At 40.2% G+C, this 18,604-nt stretch overlaps 1 protein-coding gene across 2 annotated transcripts in view; it reads left to right on the top strand.

The window, feature by feature from the left end:
• The window catches only part of lrp4 (low density lipoprotein receptor-related protein 4), a 133,131-nt gene that overhangs the window by 87,802 nt on the left and 26,725 nt on the right, over nt 1-18,604 (top strand). For both annotated transcript variants that reach the window (XM_041987194.1, XM_041987203.1), the window contains exons 4-14: nt 796-909; nt 1,005-1,121; nt 2,956-3,084; nt 8,457-8,576; nt 8,792-8,917; nt 9,507-9,632; nt 11,592-11,726; nt 13,941-14,066; nt 14,496-14,726; nt 16,573-16,729; nt 17,244-17,461. In XM_041987194.1, coding sequence (XP_041843128.1) covers nt 796-909; nt 1,005-1,121; nt 2,956-3,084; nt 8,457-8,576; nt 8,792-8,917; nt 9,507-9,632; nt 11,592-11,726; nt 13,941-14,066; nt 14,496-14,726; nt 16,573-16,729; nt 17,244-17,461 — 1,599 coding nt within the window. The remainder of the gene's footprint in view (nt 1-795; nt 910-1,004; nt 1,122-2,955; nt 3,085-8,456; nt 8,577-8,791; nt 8,918-9,506; nt 9,633-11,591; nt 11,727-13,940; nt 14,067-14,495; nt 14,727-16,572; nt 16,730-17,243; nt 17,462-18,604) is intronic.

Here is an 18,604-nt window from a genome sequence, read left to right as displayed (position 1 = left end):
CAAACTGACTTAATGCAGAACCAAACTGACCTTACACAGAACCAAACTGACATAATGCAGAACCAAACTGAATTAACGCAGAACCAAACTGACTTAGCTCTGAAAACTATGCATGAGGTTGTTAAGTCCAGCGTGCCTCCTCTTTAAATGTTTGAGCATTACAGACGTACTTCCGTGGTACACAAGGTTTGCTTTACAAATCTCACATGTATTTAATTTATTTAGTAAGTTTAACGTGAAGGTATACCAGCAGTTTTCCTCCCTAGTCCGCCACCATATTTTTCCCCTGTCGGACTTTATTGCGCATGTGCAGCTCTCAGCAGAGATAAACAATAGAAGACAATGTCTCACTCTGTATTTTTTTTCCCCTCTTTGCGCATGTGCATTGTGCAACTCAGCAGAGATAGGATTAAAAGACGATGTCTCACTATGTACTCTGACTTTTACATTCATACAATCATCTTTTTGCCTGCTTGGAAAGTACTCATTAATTCAAGAGACATGGTTTTTTAAATGAAGAAATTATTAATGTAAGTCAGTGCTGAGTCACCTTATTCAGCCTCATTGCTCACAGTTTTGCTGCAGCTGTCATTGCAAGGGTTTTTGTTCTGAGAGCAAAGCACATATTCTCTCTGAGCATCTTCGAGCTATACCTGCAACCTCGCCATGCAAGAAATAAATCATCAGGTTCCTAAGTTTTAAGTAAAATGTCAGCAGAGGTAGATTTTAGTTAAGTATCAGCCCTAACCCACTGTTATTCCATGAAACTTATTTTGAGTCCTTTCTTCCATGCAGCTCCCAGGGAGTGTGAAGAGGACGAGTTTCACTGCCTGAACGGCTACTGCATTCGCAGCCTGTGGCACTGTGACGGCGACAACGACTGCGGTGACAACAGTGATGAACAGTGTGGTGGGTAGTCACAAGAAAATGCACATGAGCGGAGTCATTCAAACACATATTCCTCTCCACCGTCTTCTAATATGTGTGTGTTATTCCCGTTCCAGATATGCGTAAATGCTCAGACAAGGAGTTCCGCTGCACAGATGGGAGCTGTATCGCTGAGCACTGGTACTGTGATGGGGACACAGACTGTAAGGATGGATCGGACGAAGAAAACTGCAGTATGTGTTTTAGAATGTGAATAAATGCAAATGTTTATCCATCATTAGAAAACAGTGGTCCAGCAGAACCAATACAGACAGGGAGGCCCACAGTTGGGTCACATGACACAACCCTAACAGACAGCTTTATAAAAAAAGGAAAGCTTTATGACTGATAGCGTGGCTACCTGCAAGGATGTCATGATTGAAGAGTTTCTTCTTCATTTTTCTTATTGCCAGAGGAATTATTACGACTTATTGTACACTATAAATGTGTAAAATTACATAAACACTTTTTGTAGGTCTTTAAGTTTTATTTATTTCTATCCTTTGATGCCATAACAAAATAATACAATAACAAAGTAAAGGAGCCAGGAAGTCTTATTCCAACTAAATCCCCTTTGCTTTGTAAACAATAATTAAATATTAAAAATGACCTCTGCTTTTACTTTAGAGAAAACAGATGGAAAAGGCCACAGAACCTTCTTTCTGCTTCTTTCTGTAAACTACATTGTAAAATTAGTTTTGAACATTTCCTTTGAAACTGAGTAGAGAATTGGAGATAGAAGTAGAAACACATAGAATGTTTTAGACTTCCAGTTGTCCTCTAGCAGAATAGTTGCTGTTTAAAACATGAACAATACTGGAACAGTGAAAATAAATAAAGACCATATGTCTGAAATGCAAGAGGTTTCTTCTACAGACTGCTGCACACTGACAGCTAAAAAAACCTTACACGAATCTGTCATGTTTGAACAGTGGAACTATGTCAAAAAAATCTCTATGCTTTTTCGTTCTTCTTAAACCAGATAACATTAGGCGAGCACTGTTTAACTCATCACATTAGGAAATGACGTCATGAAAAATGAAGGTAATTTAATCCAGTTTATGAACATTTATCTTTACATTAGCATAAAAGGACAGTGATTATTCTGCAGGTGGTGAAACCTAGTTGCTGTATTTTGTCCTTCCTCTGTAACTTTTTTATGTCATACTTTACGTGCTAGCGTGCCGTCCTCCACAGTGACAACTTAGTCACTTTTTTCTCTAACCTAAAAAATTCTCCATGGATGACTTACTCCGTTTGTTTGGAGGGAATAACTCTTCCTCTGCCATACTTTCCCTCGGGTGCAACGCTTCTGCAACTCACACAGAACAAAAATAAGAAAACAACAATCATCCTACAGAAACTTTTCAAGCTTCATTAAACCTCACACAGCTATTAAATAACTGATTCTTATTTGTGTTGACTTATTAATTAATAAAACAAACTAACCACAGTAATATAATTTTATATAAGATAACACAGTTTGTGTATAATAGATTTAATTAGCATGTACCGTGTGTCATTTAGAGTTAAATTTAACAGGGTTTTAAATGGGATTTTAATTAGATGGCAAGCAATCTGCACAGTCATCAAAGAGGCAAATTACTTGTTGACATTTTATTTTATACTAAATGATTAGGAACAAAATTGGAAATAAATTTAGAAACTAAAGTAAATCATTTACGACTTTATTTTCATTTTTGAGCAGTGCCAAGATCAGTTCATCACAGAAGAGTCTGCCAGCCAACCCAGCTGCTCATTCAGCAGCATCGTAGCTCAGAATTATGGCTGCAAGAAGGGAAAAAAGATAATCTAACAGCCGCATGTTAACTAAGACTTCACAGTAACAACTTTATTCCTATCATGCAATCATCTTTGCTGTCTTAATACAGATAAGAGTTTTGCCTTCATCTCATGTATGGTTTGATATTCTCAGCAGAGTTGAGTCAAACTTCAAAGAGGTTTGGACAGCCAACTGCTGCGCCATCTTTCCCTGCATCTGTTTAACGTTTGCATGTGTCTGTGCAGCCTCAGATGTGATGACAGCCACCTGCAGCGTGGAGGAGTTCCAGTGTGCATATGGCCGCTGCATCCTGGACATCTACCACTGTGATGGAGATGATGACTGCGGAGATTGGTCGGATGAGTCGGACTGCTGTAGGTTTCCATTCACTCGGATGTGCACACTCGCATGATGAAAATCAAGTCCTGACTTGACTGTAAAAACCTTTTTCTCAGAGCGTAGTAATGTTTACACAGATATTTCAGGGCATTTCTGATGTTTTTGGTCAGTCTTACAACCTTAACCTTGGTCAAATGCAATCATAACATGTTCTATTATGAGAAACTCTTAACATCACTCGCGCTTATATGCACAGATAAGCTCTCAGGCATTTTCAGATCCATGGCAGTTCTTCTGTCTCACTAAACAGCCTCTTACACAGAGGATGAAGGCAAAGCTCCTCTGGGAAAGGAGATTTGTTATGTCTTTAGGTGAGTTTTCCTTCTCCCTTTGGAGGAGATCTCTTCTATCTCCTCTTCTTCTTCCCTTCACACACTCCCTCCTCATGTTCATGTTTTACAGCTTTGTGCACAAGTTTACCTGGAGTTTAAAAGTACATTAAAGGCTCTCAACAGGAAGTCTGGGTATAAAGCTTTTTTGTGTAAGGTTGCTGCTATTTAAATTATAGGTCAAAGGAACAGAGACAGCAATATTCAGTTTATAGTCATATAAAACAGAATTGGTAAAACGGTTAAGAGGCTTGAAGTGTGAGCTTGATAAATCTTAATTATCCTGAAAACAATAGATACAGATGAGGTTATCCTGTGGTAACTGCTGAAAAGCTCACTCTTTCTTGACATTAGTAGTTTTTTTAACAAATGTAACATGCTTAAACAAATTTTTTTTAAAACAGTTACACACCCTACGACAACTTTATTGAATCCTTTTCCAGTTTTTTGTAGCAGCATGTCTTTACCCTTTAGTAAAGAAGATCCATCCAGTGACTGCCACGACTTCCAAGAAAATCAGCCTGTGAGGTGCAACCACGCAAAGGGATGACATTACTCTGCATGCTATAGGATGTGATGAAGAATATCTATAATTCCATCCAACTTTCTGAAATAATTAAGCAGCATCCTTGTTGAAAGTTGGTGAGTTTATGCAGGAGTTGTGTTTCTGTTGATGCCAAACAAAGATGGTTCATAACAGCAACTGCCATTTAATGCAGAAGTGTGAGATGTTAATGGATGTTAACTGGTTTGGTTTTCTTCTTTGTTTTGTTTTATTTTTTTGCCTGTGGGAAAGATTTAATACGTGGACTAGTTTCTCGTAGCTAAAGAAAACAGCCAGTCAGAGACAGGTGGAGTCCCACTCCCGTGTTAAACACTGTTATTTCTAAAGTATGTGGAGTTAACCTGCATACATTTAGGGGTCATCCCCACGACGCCAAATTGCAGTAAAACCGCAAAAGTATTCTGGAAATCCACCCTTTCAACCCCATGAAACCAGGGATTAGCCTCCATGAAACCGATCATGTCTGAAACCAGGTACCAAGGTGGATAGGGTTTAAGACCTCTGTCTCTGTTGTACTGTGAGGACAGCTTAACCGCACCACTAGAGGATATGACGTCAGTGTGATGAATGTGCGCCAAACACAACAACAATAACGGCATCCATGACCAACTGTGCTGTGGTGCTGCTCCAGACAGTCCTGGCTTGTGTACAGCTTTAGCACTAAAATGCACTGCTGTTACAACACAATATTGTGCAACTGTACCATCAACAGCAAACAGATTATCTAGCTCTAGCTTGTTCTAACTCTGGAATGTTACTCTTTAATCATCGTAGCGCCCCCACAGCCTTGTAGTATGTACTACAGCGGTTTTGTGGGGATGTTGAAGCCTTTCTCCCAGTTTTCACCAGCTTTTGGAGAAACTTCCAAAATGTTTTCATTCAAATTTTCAAATCAAGTCCACGTCTTTTTCAATGAGCAAAATTGTTAAGATATCAGTGCCTCAACCGCTTGGTTTTGTGCACGACACATTCCAAGGTTAGCATGTCCCATTTCTTAGGGATCAAGAGGCAAGTCGGGTCATTTGTAGGGGTGGATAACCCTTTCACCTCAATCTTTAAAGGGAAAAGTGAGAGTGACAGTGTAGATGACCTGTAATTGGGTCGTAGTGTCAAAACAACATTTAGTCTCAATTTCATAACTTGACGTTCCACTGTTGGCAGGTGGAGCTTAGGAACAGCTTTAACTTGACAGCGTCTGTCATAACTGGAAAACACTTGTCTGTTAGACATTTTCCGTCACAGTGTCTCTCACACAAACACACAGTGACGCCACCGTCCTGACACACACTATCATGTTTCATTCTTCTCACTACAGAGGCGCTGCCTGCTGCTTACAAATGCCTCTGCATCTCCCTCCTAGTTCTCTCACTGTAATATGTTGTGTTCGTTTTATTCGCTCATTGGCTTACACTGCTCACAAACACACATGCACACACAAAGTCAAAAGCAGGAGTTTCCACGTCTTTGATGTGTTTATCTGCAATGCGATAACCACAGCTTCAAGGTTTTTAACATCGTTTGATCATCTTAAAGGTCATGTTATTCCCTTTTGTTTTATCTCCTATCCTCCCACATCCAGATTGCTGCTTTGATTCTTGAGTGTTTTAACATGTTTTCCTCTTTTTCTTATATAAGCTCTCATCAGTTAGAAGGTGACAGCAGGTGGAAATACAGCACATGATCAGTCCAAATTAACCAAGTGTTGCAGAGCATGTCCACACACAGTCTGTTAGGGTCTCCACAAGTTTGTGAGGAAACAGATTTGAGGCGAAACTCCGACATCCTGTCAGCAGTTTTTCAGTGGGAACGAACAATCTGACTTCTAACCATTCATTTGCTGCTGTCCTTCACTCTGAAGCTGCCCATTTATGTTTTTTTGCACATTTATTTCTGGCCTACATTCTTTTCAGAGGGAGAGCATCACTTGAATTCTCTTTCAAAGTTTGTGGATACACTCGCCTTCTCTCTCACACACTCACAGAGGAGGCATTCCTCAGAGGCATAAGACAGCCCATCCTCAGACAGCATTCCTTGGCATCGACTCTCCAGACACATGAAGGGCGCTTTGTTAGAAAAGGAGCCTCTCTCGCTCAATCTCTTTGCCTCATGTGAATGCACACACACACACATACACACATAGGCACATATACATCCAAAAGCACTAAAAATTGCATACCTTGTTACCACATGGAAACCACTGATACAGCTTTGAGCTGCATGGCTAAGCACATGAAAGTGCTTTGTGTGTGTGAGACGGCGAGATAAAGACGAGTGAGTCATTTGGGGGTGTGTGTGAGTGGGCGTCTGTGTTTTTTTGGCGTCCCACACTGATTCACTCACTTCTTTATCTCTGTTTCTGTCTGCCTCGCTCTCTGCTGGAAAGCCACCTGCTGTTTTGATCATTTCTCTTTTCTCCTGCCCGGCTGATATGCAGCACAGGAATTCTCCAAGCTCTACACCATCTTTGTTTTTCTTTCTTTTTTTTTTTTTTTTAATCCTTCTTTCCCTGCATTTTCCCTCCTTGTCAATTCATTCTTCCCCCTATCACAAGCATGTTGTAGCTTCGATGAGAGCCGAGTCCCGCTGTCAGGAGGAAGCACGTTGAAAACTCTTCCACACACACACACACAAGCTGAGGATGTAAGATGCTTGTGTTTGATTCAGCTTTAATCTTTTTCGTACTCCTACATCCTCATTTGCTGCCAGTTTGAGCTTCACTTTGATCTGCGCACATGTAGAGAGATGGTCCGAGATTTAAAATTTGGACAGCTATGATTTCTCGTCAAGTGATCAGTGATTGCAAATAAAAACAACTAATTAATGTTAGTGGCAAAGGAAGTAAAGCTGAATTAAAACACTGAATATTTAAATGTTTTTACTTTCTGAACTATGAAGCTCCTGGGCAGCATTCAGAGGACAGCAGGCTCCACAGCCTCGTAGAGGATGTGTCAAGCTGGCTTGTGAGAAACTTGCCTGAATTATGTGTGCAGAAGTTACTTAAAACAAACTTTATTGATAGAGACCACAGCTGAATGGGAGCAAGGATAAGAAGACCTAAAAGATCCAAATGGTGAGGAGGCCATCACCTGGTAAACAGCAGCCACAGTTCATAAAAGACATAACGGAGCCCTGTTTCAAAAAGTTGCACAAAATCAAAATGATATAATATTATACATCAGTAACGTATCAAGAGTCAAGTTTTGTGTTGCATTATTTTTGTTTGCTCAGGTTTTGAAAGATAAATGTTGTCTAGCTTGATTCAGGTATGAAGCTGTTCAATACTGTCCGAAATAGGAAATATATGACAACAAGGCCCCAAATGACAGATTTGAAAAAGTAGTTTTGGGTCATTTTGGTCATTTAGCATCACAAGTGAAATCAGCAGGACCTGAAAAAGACCTGATCTGTATGGCAGCATGTGTCTCTTCAAAAGTGCTTTAAAATGTCTCTGTAGGAAAGACCTACACTTCTAGGTGTTATGGCCTGTCTCTCTTCTGTTATTTGCCTTATTCTTACCTTTTTTTTTTAATAGAAAAACTACTTTCTGAACTACTATTCAAACAATGCTTCCAAGGGTATGATACCACAGTGTGTTCCAACATTACTTTTAAACAGAAGAATTGTATGTTACCAGAAAAAGTTGGAACATCTATAGCAGGGATCCCCAACTCCAGACCTCCTGAGCCAGTGTCCTGCAGGTTTTCTATATGTCTATGCTGCAGCACACCTGCCTCAAATAATGGGTCGTTAAGAGGCTGGTACAGACCTGCTTCTTTTTATTTTGTTGTATTATTCAATGCAATGACAATAAAATTGTTCTTCTTTTTCTTGACAACAAGTTATTTGAACCAGGTGTGCTGCAGTGGGGACACAGTGAAAACCTGCAGGACTTAAAGGTCAGGGATCTCTTGAGTAAGTGCAGGACACTGGCTCAAGAGGTCTGGAGTTGGTGATCCCTGATCTGTAAGAACTGGTAACTTTTAAGGTTTGAAAAACCTCTATTCCAGCTTTAAGTTGTTAATCCAGTTCTTGTTTCCTAAATATGTAGTTTTCAGCTAATTTTTGGGGAACCTTACTTTTTTTCAACCCCCTGACAGTTCACCATTTACTTATGTACCATTTCAAGCTATTTATCTTGAACAGATGGAATTTCAATTTTAAAAACTGGAAAATGTGTTTGTTTTTTTTTTTTACTTTTGACTAGTAGTGTATATATTGAATCATGTTATTGACCTGTTGGCAATGAATGTTGGTGTTCATTTTTCCAAAAACATTAAACAACCCTTCCAATATTTAGTTGTCATTAAGATATGTAAACAATAATAGTATTTCAGACTCTGGATTATTAATTATAAATTATGGACAGTGAACCTTGATAATCAGTTTGGGACCTTTAAAATCATTCTGTGATGCACAGAGTTTATAGTACTGGTGAATTTGTGTGTATTTGCAGCTTCCCATCAGCCCTGCAGGTCTGTTGAATTCATGTGCAGCAGCGGGATGTGCATCAACGCTGGTTGGAGGTGTGATGGCGAGTACGACTGTGACGACCAATCAGATGAGAAAAACTGCAGTAAGTGACGTTTGGTTAAGAATTAATGAACAAGTTGTTATTAAAGTGTCCTGCAAAAGGGTGGAGATTTTAAAAGGAAAAGAAAAATTTTTAAACTTCTTTAATATTTATGTGTTTGTTTGTAGCTTTTAATACCTTGTTTTCATGCATCTGTTCCTGTTTGTGTGCGTGTGTGTGTGTGCTTTATTGTGCGTGTGTGTGTGTACCCCTTGCAGCCACATCCATGTGCACGGCCGACCAGTTCCGCTGTGGAACTGGACGTTGTGTCCGGTTGTCATGGAGATGTGATGGTGAGGATGACTGCTCGGATCGCACCGATGAAGAAGGCTGTGAGAAAACTGGTAAGACTGGTTGTTATCTTGTTTTCCGAGGCTAAATATAACACAAGCTTCCAGGCGTAGCCATGACAACAGCTCAGAACAAGCCTCCTCTGTTGAGAAAGTGTTCCCTTTTTTTAGGGGGGGAGTGGGTTGCTTTTTAGGTTAAGACCGATTGTTTTGGCTGCACACCGAGATTGAAATGATGGAAAACCAGAAGAGGAAAGAAGAAGTAAAGTTTTACCCAGATCCTGTTTTTTTTTTTTATTCGTGTCTCATTTACTCTTTATGAAATATTTAAAACAATGATTATTTAATCACTGTATTGTATTTATCCTTTCTGTATTGTTGTGATGTAATCTGGCATGTTTGCAGAGGATAAAGGGAAAACACTCCTACTCTCTCAGTCAACATTAATGCTGTACTGCTGGTTACAACTCCTTTTGTGGCATCATGTCATGCATGAGTGAGGAGCAGAGTGGGAGATTATGTTTTGCTAAAAACAACACTACTACCACAAATGTTATAGAGTAAATACATCAGTGTAATACTGGAGAGAAATCTCCTTGATTTGGCCGAGATGTCCGACATGTATCATCATATCTCCTTACAGAGAATCCTCCATGTGCTCCTGATCAGTTCCAGTGTGGGAATGGGCGTTGTATCGGCCAGAGGAAGGTGTGTAACGAGGTCAACGACTGCGAGGATGGAACTGATGAGCAGCCACACCACGACTGCCGTAAGTATGAGTATTCTGGTAAAATATATCAGAATGTCTGCTGCAGTAAGTCAACTTTTTACAGTTTGTAATAACAACTCACTTTGAGGGTCATAAATTGTTGTTTTATTTGCTTATTAAAGGAACACCACATCACTTTCCTACCTTAAAATGTTGTGCTCCTGACTTGTCTCGATGGCACACTGGCATTTATTACACACATTCTTGGAGCTGTCATTGCCCTGCAGCATCCAGAGGCTGAGAAATGGCACCTCACAACTTTATTTTATCCGGCCCAGAGCATCATGTTGCAGCTGCATTTTGCTGTATGGCATATGTTCATAGAACACGCATCATGGCTGATTCAGGAAAGAAACACAAGTCATAATTGGAGGAAGAAAAAGAAAGGAAGTGACATCGGACTGACTTTAAGTCCCATTTATGTTTAACACAGAAGATGGATACACAGATGGGTGGATACTTTCATCCGGCCAGAAACAAAAGTACATCATTTAAATATGTTTAAATGATCCATTTACACACATAATTTGGTCCGTTTTCAGGGACCTTGCAGATCTGTCACTTGCCACAGCAAATGGAGAAACACCACCAGAAACCACAGGGGCAGTGTTGAGCAGTACAGCTTACATGTAACCTGCATACAAAACAAACCAGAGAAGAAGAAGAGGAACAGGAATAAGATAACAAGGACAACAGCTGTAGAGATGACGGGAGCTTTTGAAGGAAAGCTGTGTGTCGGGCGTGTTGGGCAGCTGTAAACAACTTTACAGCGGTGCATTACCGCCACCAACCGGTGTCTGAAACTGATCTCAGAGCACGGAAGTAAACTTTAAACTCTGCCCTGCGCACTAGTGGATGACTTGACTTAAGGCCCGTACGTAAACAAGGACGTCCGTTTCAAACGTTGTCAGACGTCGCCATGTTCATACGTCCATGTGTCTTTTGTGTTGCCATGGTTGTTAAGTCAATTTCTTCTTCTTCATTTTGTTTGGGATTTTTTCAGTGGTACAAGAGCTGCATATACTGTAGTTATCGCAAGCCTAGAGCGCCCTCTCACTGCTGTAGACGGTAATGTTTACTCCTTTGTTCATGACTTAAATTATATAAATAAGTCGCACCGGACTGTAAGTCGCAGGACCAGCCAAACTGAAAAAAATGCCACCTATAGCCTGTAAAATACGGTAATCTAGAAATTAAAAATATACTATTTCACATTGTGAGTTATTTTTTCTGTACATACATGTACATTTCCACATGTGTGTAGTAATCCTGACAATCTGAACTAACTCACCTCGTAATACAAACTGAAATCAGATCTATTACGAAAGTTTTCCCCCTGCCTTTGTATTTAAACAGTTAAATAAAGGCAACCTGACATGGAAAACTTTAGGAATTTCAGCTACTTTTATTTAAAAATTGTAGTGATTGTTTTCTATCTAATTTTCACATCTACCAAATTCACCCCATGAGCCAGATTGGACCGTCTAGTGGGCCAGTTATGGCCTATATGTTTGCTACCCCTGGGACAGATTATCTCAACCTGCATCCTGATGACCATTCCCCAGCCTCTCTGTTAGGGGATGTAGCTCAGACTGGCATAACTCTAAAAGAAAAAGAAAACTGAAAACTTGTCTCAGCTGCTTGCAAAGTCTTCAACTTGGTGAAGGAGAAATTTAGACCTCACAGTGGCAGTAGAGGAAAGATCAGGCTGTAAACAGACTTCTTTATAAACACCGTGTGTGGCTTCGTAAGTATTCAAATAAATCTGAAAGACAGTCTGGACTGTATATGTTAATAAACCTCACCGTCCTCAGGCCTCGCTCATTTGGATACTAAAATATGTCAAGGCTCAACATCAGAGGAGCCAGATGCTCTTTTTAAGCATGTGTGCGTGGTACTATTTATACTGAATCAGCAAACTGTGTTTATGTTCCTGTAATGTTTCCGTTCTGCGTTTAGGGCCGCGCTCCAGCGAGGGCAACTGTAACCAGAATAACGGAGGCTGCTCCCAGAAGTGTCAGATGGTCAGAGGACTGGTCCAGTGCACCTGTCACACTGGATACCGACTGATGGATGACAGCCAAACCTGCCAGGGTAACACTGCCGTGTGTGTGTGTGTGTGTGTGTGTGTGTGTGTGTGTGTGTGTGTGTGTGTGTGTGTGTGTGTGTGTGTGTGTGTGTGTGTGTGTGTGATAGTTGTGAGAGAAAGTGAGTGAGCAGGTTGAGGATATTCATGACTGCTGCAGCTTCTTGTTTAACATCTGATAGCTTCACTGACTTCCTAAATATAACATGACTGTAAAATGTGTCTCCGTGTGCTGCCACACATTCCCACCACCTGCAAGATTACATATTTATTGTTACTTTTATAACCACAAGATGGTTTTGGAAAAATGTGCAACTTCTAAGTTTAATAATATTTAGACAACTTATATGTGAAATCACTAGAGTCATCTGATTTGGTTATTTTAGGGAAAAAAGAGAGTAAATCAAATAAATATAGTATCCTCACTAACATACCGGTTCAAATCATTTACATTATTTTTATTTTCTGATTTAGTTTGTGGGTTGTTTGCAAGATATTAATTTAAAGGGATATGGACTAAATAAATAAGGACTGGATGTTCTCTCAGCCAAATTCTATGAATTTGCTAAATTCATGCACTTAAAGGTGTATCTAATAGATTCATATAAAATACTCTAATAATATGAAAGCAGCTCTCTAATGCAAGTATCAGAGTGTTTATAGCAGATGCTAACATGCAGCACTAAATTCCTAGAAGGGCTTCTGTGAGGCCAATGGGCTCGCCACACGTGACGCGACAAACAGCAGCGATGGCGGCAGCATTGCACATGGCGATCTCGGATCGCTTGTCTCCAAGAAATTTGATTGGTTATGATATTGGACTGAATTTTGAGATTTTCAAAGCAGTCCGTGACAGACGAGGCATGAAGGATGAAGGTTTTGCTGGAACTGACAGAAATCTGCTGTTGACTCTACTGTACCAAAGAGAAAGACAAATATGGGTTCGTCCGATTTTACACACAAGGAAACAGCATGGTGAAAATCATCAACTGATGGACCTCAAGGCTGATCCAGATAAATCCAGGATCTACGTTCAGGCAAATTCAGCCTTTTAGTTTAGTTTGTGTGAAGTGTTGTAAAGTATGGGAAAGTCGAAAACATTAAAATTATTTATATATAATATAATATAATATAATATAATATAATATAATATAATATAATATAATATAATATAATATAAAGGCTTTTATTATATATATTTCTATGGCTAAAATCATCTGTTCCTCCATGTTGAAAGTGTGTGCAGACTACACTGTCTAGCCTGCTCTCAGCTCATTGGTCAGTCAATGAAGCCCCTCCCTGGTTGGTTGTAGTGCCATGCGAGAGCGACAAAAATGGAACATTTTTCTATTTTCTTGTGCCGCGTTGCAAGCCTCCATGTGCACGTCTACGTGAATGAGTGCAACATTTCACATGCACGAATGTCACTTGTCGCTTGACTGGAGGAGGGCAGCAACTTCTGCCTCATCACGCAAGTTCTATAGGAAATGAATAGAGAAGGAGCGATGTCACCTCCCAAGTGTCGAGCCCATAACAAGCTAAAACAATAAATACTGTATGAAAATAACCTGAGAGCTAAAGATAATTGAGTTTACTTGAATAAAACAAGATGCATTATCAAAACCAAAAAACCACATATATTAAAACAATTTCATACCCTTAATAAAAATGAGTAAATCTCTGCAGCCACAAGGTCTTATTTAAATATTTTTGGAGTCAAAGTAAAGGGAACACATGAGCTTTGTTAGGATGTGTAAATATCTGTTTAAAGTGTTAGTGGTGAAGAGTTAATGAAGATGGCACATAGCACAAATTGAAAAAAGTTTCAGGTTTGCCTTAAAAAAACACTTTCAGGATGAATATGATGGAACAATGCGCTGTTGAATAAGAGTACAATATGTGGACATTATCACTGCAAAGGCCAACTCTGATAAACATAATTAAAGAGGTTCAAGTGAGTTCTCCAAAAATATTTAAAGCCTTCCAAAAAGAGGACCTCAGGTTCTCAAAAGTTAAAGTTTCCAGCTAATTTGGAATGAGCAGAAAAATCTAAATAGAAAATATTCCAACAAATGTGACCTTGCAGCTGCCATATGAAGCAGCTTTTCTACATCTGCTGCAACTGTTTAGTGTTGAATTCCTTGTTAACCCTGTGAGAGATTGACTCCACTGTCTCCACTGTTTCCTCCCCTGTCGTCCTCTGCCTCTGTGGTCTGTTCCAGATGTGGACGAGTGTGCTGAAGAAGGCTACTGCAGCCAGGGCTGCACCAACGCAGAGGGGGGGTTCCAGTGCTGGTGTGTTCAGGGCTATGAACTCCGACCTGACAAGCGCAGCTGCAAAGCTCTGGGTAAAAGCAAAAAAAAAAAAGTATATTCTGTGTTTTATCCTTGACATGTGACCACCAGGGTCACCAGGTTTTGACCTCCAATAAAAGTTTGGTTGCACAGTGTTTATAATTGCTACAGCAGTAACCGTATCCGCTCCTCTTCTCTGGGGTCTCGGGCTCATTCTGAGGGTCTGGCCTAGATTTAGATTTGCTGCAGAGTGGAGGCCTGGTACAGCAGCCCATCAATCTGCTGCAGGCCAGTGTTAAATCCAGGTCAGGACTGTCTGTCAGGCAGCTGCCAGAAGCCAAACCTTTACCTCCACTGAGATTAATACTCCATGTTATTAAAAATGTATATTGGCCCCGGCTCTGCCTCTTTTTTTAAGGTGTTTCTTCTTTTCTGAAACTTCAGTTAGCTTCTTTCTTATTACTCATTGCTCCCTCCTTCAGGTCCAGAGCCGGTGCTGCTGTTTGCCAACCGCATCGACATCCGACAGGTTTTGCCACATCGCTCTGAATACACCCTTCTGCTCAACAACCTGGAAAATGCCATCGCTCTGGACTTCCATCACAGCCGTGAGCTGGTGTTCTGGTCGGATGTGACGCTGGATCGCATCATGAAGGCCAACCTTAACGGCTCTAACGTGGAGGAGGTCGTCTCCACTGGTCTGGAGAGCCCAGGTGGGTGCAGCATCTAATGGGTAGTGGGTTCAGATGTAGGACAGCAAGCTCATTCATCATTTATCCAATTTATTCAGCTCTGCTTCTCTCTGTCTGACAAAGCTCTGCTCTCCCTCACTCATCCATTCATCACCCTATACCAGTTCAGCAATGTGACATCAATACTGCTCAGACTTCATTTTCTTTTTGCCTTTTGTCTTTTTTTGCTTTCAGCTTTATTGTCTGCCTTTCAATACTTTTCCACTCCGTTTTTTCTTTGTTTTAGCCTTTCTTTGTTTTAGTCCTCTAGTCTTTATTGTATTTCTCCCTGACTATCTGTACTCCTTTTCTATTCTTATTTTCATCTTATCTTCCTCCCTTAGATTTTTCTGCCATGTTATAATTTCGTGGTGTGAAAGGATTTACATAATGTCTACTAAATACACTAAAACTAGTGATATGAGGATGAAATGATGAGACATTACAGATGATAGTTTAGGATAATGTTATGATTTCTTAATGAACTTTAAAGAGGGGATCATGGTTGTCAGCATTAAGACTGAAAGCAGAAAGAGGAAGAGTTTCCTCATCAGTCCTTTGATTACAGCAGCATGTTAGATTGTTGTGCAGAATGCTGTGCCCACTTTACATGCTGTTCTTAGAGATTTTGTGTATAAATTCATTATGAGACTGGAGGATTCTAAAACTGATATCGTTATGGTTTTAACAATGCCTAAGATGAGCAGTGTACGATATAACTCTGGACTCTGGAGGCACTGGAGAAAGTGCTTGTATAGATTATAGACAAAGTTCTTTAGTCTCTTTGTATTGTCCCTTTGTCTCTCTGTTTTGTTTTGTTGTTTGTTTTTATATGGGCCAAATTGTGAGTCTGAAATAAAAGAATTGAATTGTTAGCATAGCCCTAAACTGACTTTTTATTAAATTTTTTATTTTTATAACACCAGCCAATATGGCTGATAGTTCCTAAAGTTTCCAGCCAGTCAGAATTTCCAATAGCTTTTTTTTTTCTTGGAAAATAAGCCAGAATATTAGTGTAGCTGAATGCATCACACATGCAAGGGTTATCATGAAAATGACAACAACATTCTCTCAGCTTCTCTTTTCCAGCACGTAAAAAGTCATTTAAAACATTTAAATGATCTACTTTTAATTTTAGCTTAGTATATTTTTTGCAACATTACTTAAGTCTTTACATTTCCTCACCTCCTTTTTTTGTTGTCTTGTAACCATCCTTCTATGAAACTAGACATAAACTTAATGTTTAAAATGAATATAAAAGGTTGTCTGAAAATGCTTCTCCAGTCCTTTATTGAGATATTAAACCCCCACATTGCCCCCGGATGTATTCGTCAATACCTTTAGTCCTCGTGCGTATCACAGAAATGTTTTGTGTAATGATAGACGGACTCCGCTTAAATGTGTCTGAAAGTGGGTGAATATCTCAGTCATAAATAATTTATTCTTTTTACCTGTAACACTGCTTCAAAATACAATTTGTTTATGAGCAGGATGAGATAAGCCAGATAACAATAAATGAAACACTGAAATCAACTCATGCTTAGACCAGTTTAACCCTTTAAAAAAGAAAGTTTTACATTTAGATGTCAAGAATTCAAAGCTGTAGCTTGGAAGTGGTCAGAGATAGAAGCAAACCAAAGTATATAATGGGAGTACTTTTTTTATCTAAACTGCGTATTGAATCAGAGTCTGTAAATATACTTCAAAATATATATTTCAAAGTGTTCAGCTTTGTCTTTCTGTATTTTTTTTTTTTAGCTGATAGCCTGTTTCCTTCACTTTGTTGCTTGGTTCAATTAGAGGGTTACAATCTTTTTCTCTCCTTTAGGTGGACTGGCTATAGACTGGATCCATGATAAGCTTTACTGGACAGACTCTGGGACGTCCCGCATTGAGGTGGCCAATCTGGATGGGACACACCGCAAAGTGTTACTGTGGCAGAATATGGAGAAGCCCAGAGCCATCGCACTGCACCCGATAGAGGGGTATGAGTCTCAAAAACACACATGCACAAACACTCTATAATTCTCCGCAGATGCTTTCAAATGTACACACATTCATATATGCATATCCCCTCTGGATGTGTCCTAGATGTTGCGTAGCAGCAGAGCAGCGATTAAAGTTTGGCAGCACAGCGTTGCCCACAGGCGAGCATCTGTGTGGAACAAGTAATTCATGAAAGGGGCAGCAGCAAAGTGTGTCCTCCTCCTTGGGCTGGTATTATGCAGTGGCAGGAGGGAGGTTTGGATGAGGCCCCAGTGAAATTTGAAAGTAGAAAACTCATGCAGCTTATTAGGAAGCTCATTAGCATCGGCTAACTGAAAAATTGGGGGGGGGACATAAATGTAGAGGGCAAAGGAGACTTGTTTGTTATGTAAGACACCTGCTGTGTCCTAAATCCTGACAAGAAACTGTCTCATTCTGTCTGCGCAGCTTCAGGTGTTCGGTTTGAGGTGTAAGCAGGTAAACCAACCATGACTGTCTCATTTTTCTCCTCAGTAAGATCTACTGGACAGACTGGGGGAACACGCCTCGCATCGAGTACGCCAACATGGACGGCTCCAACCGGCGGGTCATCGCTGACACACACCTGTTCTGGCCCAACGGCCTCACCATCGACTATGCCAGCCGCCGCATGTACTGGGTGGACGCCAAGCACCACGTCATAGAGCGAGCCGACCTGGACGGACGCAACCGCAAGGCGGTCATCAGCCAAGGTAAACACTCAGGCTGCGGTTGATGAAATCAGGACAGACTGAGTCTTCAGGCTTTTTAGTTGTGTCTATTGATTTCTTAAAAACAAATGCTGATCTTCCTCAAAGGTTACATACCTGTTTCTTTTAAGAGATGGAAGCCAGTGTTCAAAATGATAGAAATCAGAAACTTCCACAAATATTATAGTAAAGCTGGTAAATGTCCCTCTCTGCTGTGCTTCAGCTAGTTAGCCATAGCTTCCTGTTGAAGTGGAATTAATTTTAGAGACTTTCTCTGACTTTTACTGCTTTTTTAGTCACTTTTATTTAATCTGGCAAGTTCTTAAACAGGGCTGCAGAAAACTGAAACTGTTTCACAAAAGCTAAGATAGCTTAGCATTTTGTTATGCATTTTCTTTTCAAAGTTTTTATTACTTTTCTCATTACCTGCCTTTGACCCCCCACCCAAGTTCATTTAATTCAATGGCACTCAGTGGCCTCTTCAGCAGATCCAACTATTTGATTGCTTGTTAACACAAATATCTCATCAGCCAATCACATGCATTCAGTCATGTTGACATAGTCAAGATGACTTGATGATGGTCAAACTGAGCATCACACTGAAGAAGAAGTAACTTCTAATGTGGCATGGTTGTTAGTCTGAGTATTTCAGAAACTTCTAATCACCTGGGATTTTCACAAAAAACCATCTGCAGGTTTCACAGAGAATGGTCTAAAAAAGAGAAAATATCCAGTGAGCAGCAGTTGCCTGCTCAAAGGAGAATGGGTAGATTGGTTAAACATGATGGAAAGACAACAGGAGGTCATACTACCTCTGGTTCCAAACAAGGTCTGCAGAACAGCATCTCTGAACACACGACACGTCCAACCTTGAAGCAGATGGGCTACAGCAGCAGAAGACCACACCAGGTGCCGCTCCTGTCAACTAGGAACAGGAAACTGAGGCTACAGTTCACATAGACTCACCAAAACTGGACAATAGAAGATGGAAAACGTTGCCGGGTCTGAGTCTCCATTTCAGCTGCTGCACTCAGAATCAGTCAGAATTTGGTGGAAACATCATGAAAACATGGATCCATCCTGCCTTGTATCAACAGTTCAAGCTGCTGCTGGTGTAATGGTGTGGGGGATTTTTTCTTGGCCCAC

This window comes from Melanotaenia boesemani, chromosome 1, assembly GCF_017639745.1.
Source record: "Melanotaenia boesemani isolate fMelBoe1 chromosome 1, fMelBoe1.pri, whole genome shotgun sequence".
Taxonomy (NCBI): Eukaryota; Metazoa; Chordata; class Actinopteri; order Atheriniformes; family Melanotaeniidae; genus Melanotaenia; species Melanotaenia boesemani.
Note: the sequence above shows the minus strand (reverse complement) of the source record. Positions and strands in the feature narration are given on the sequence as shown.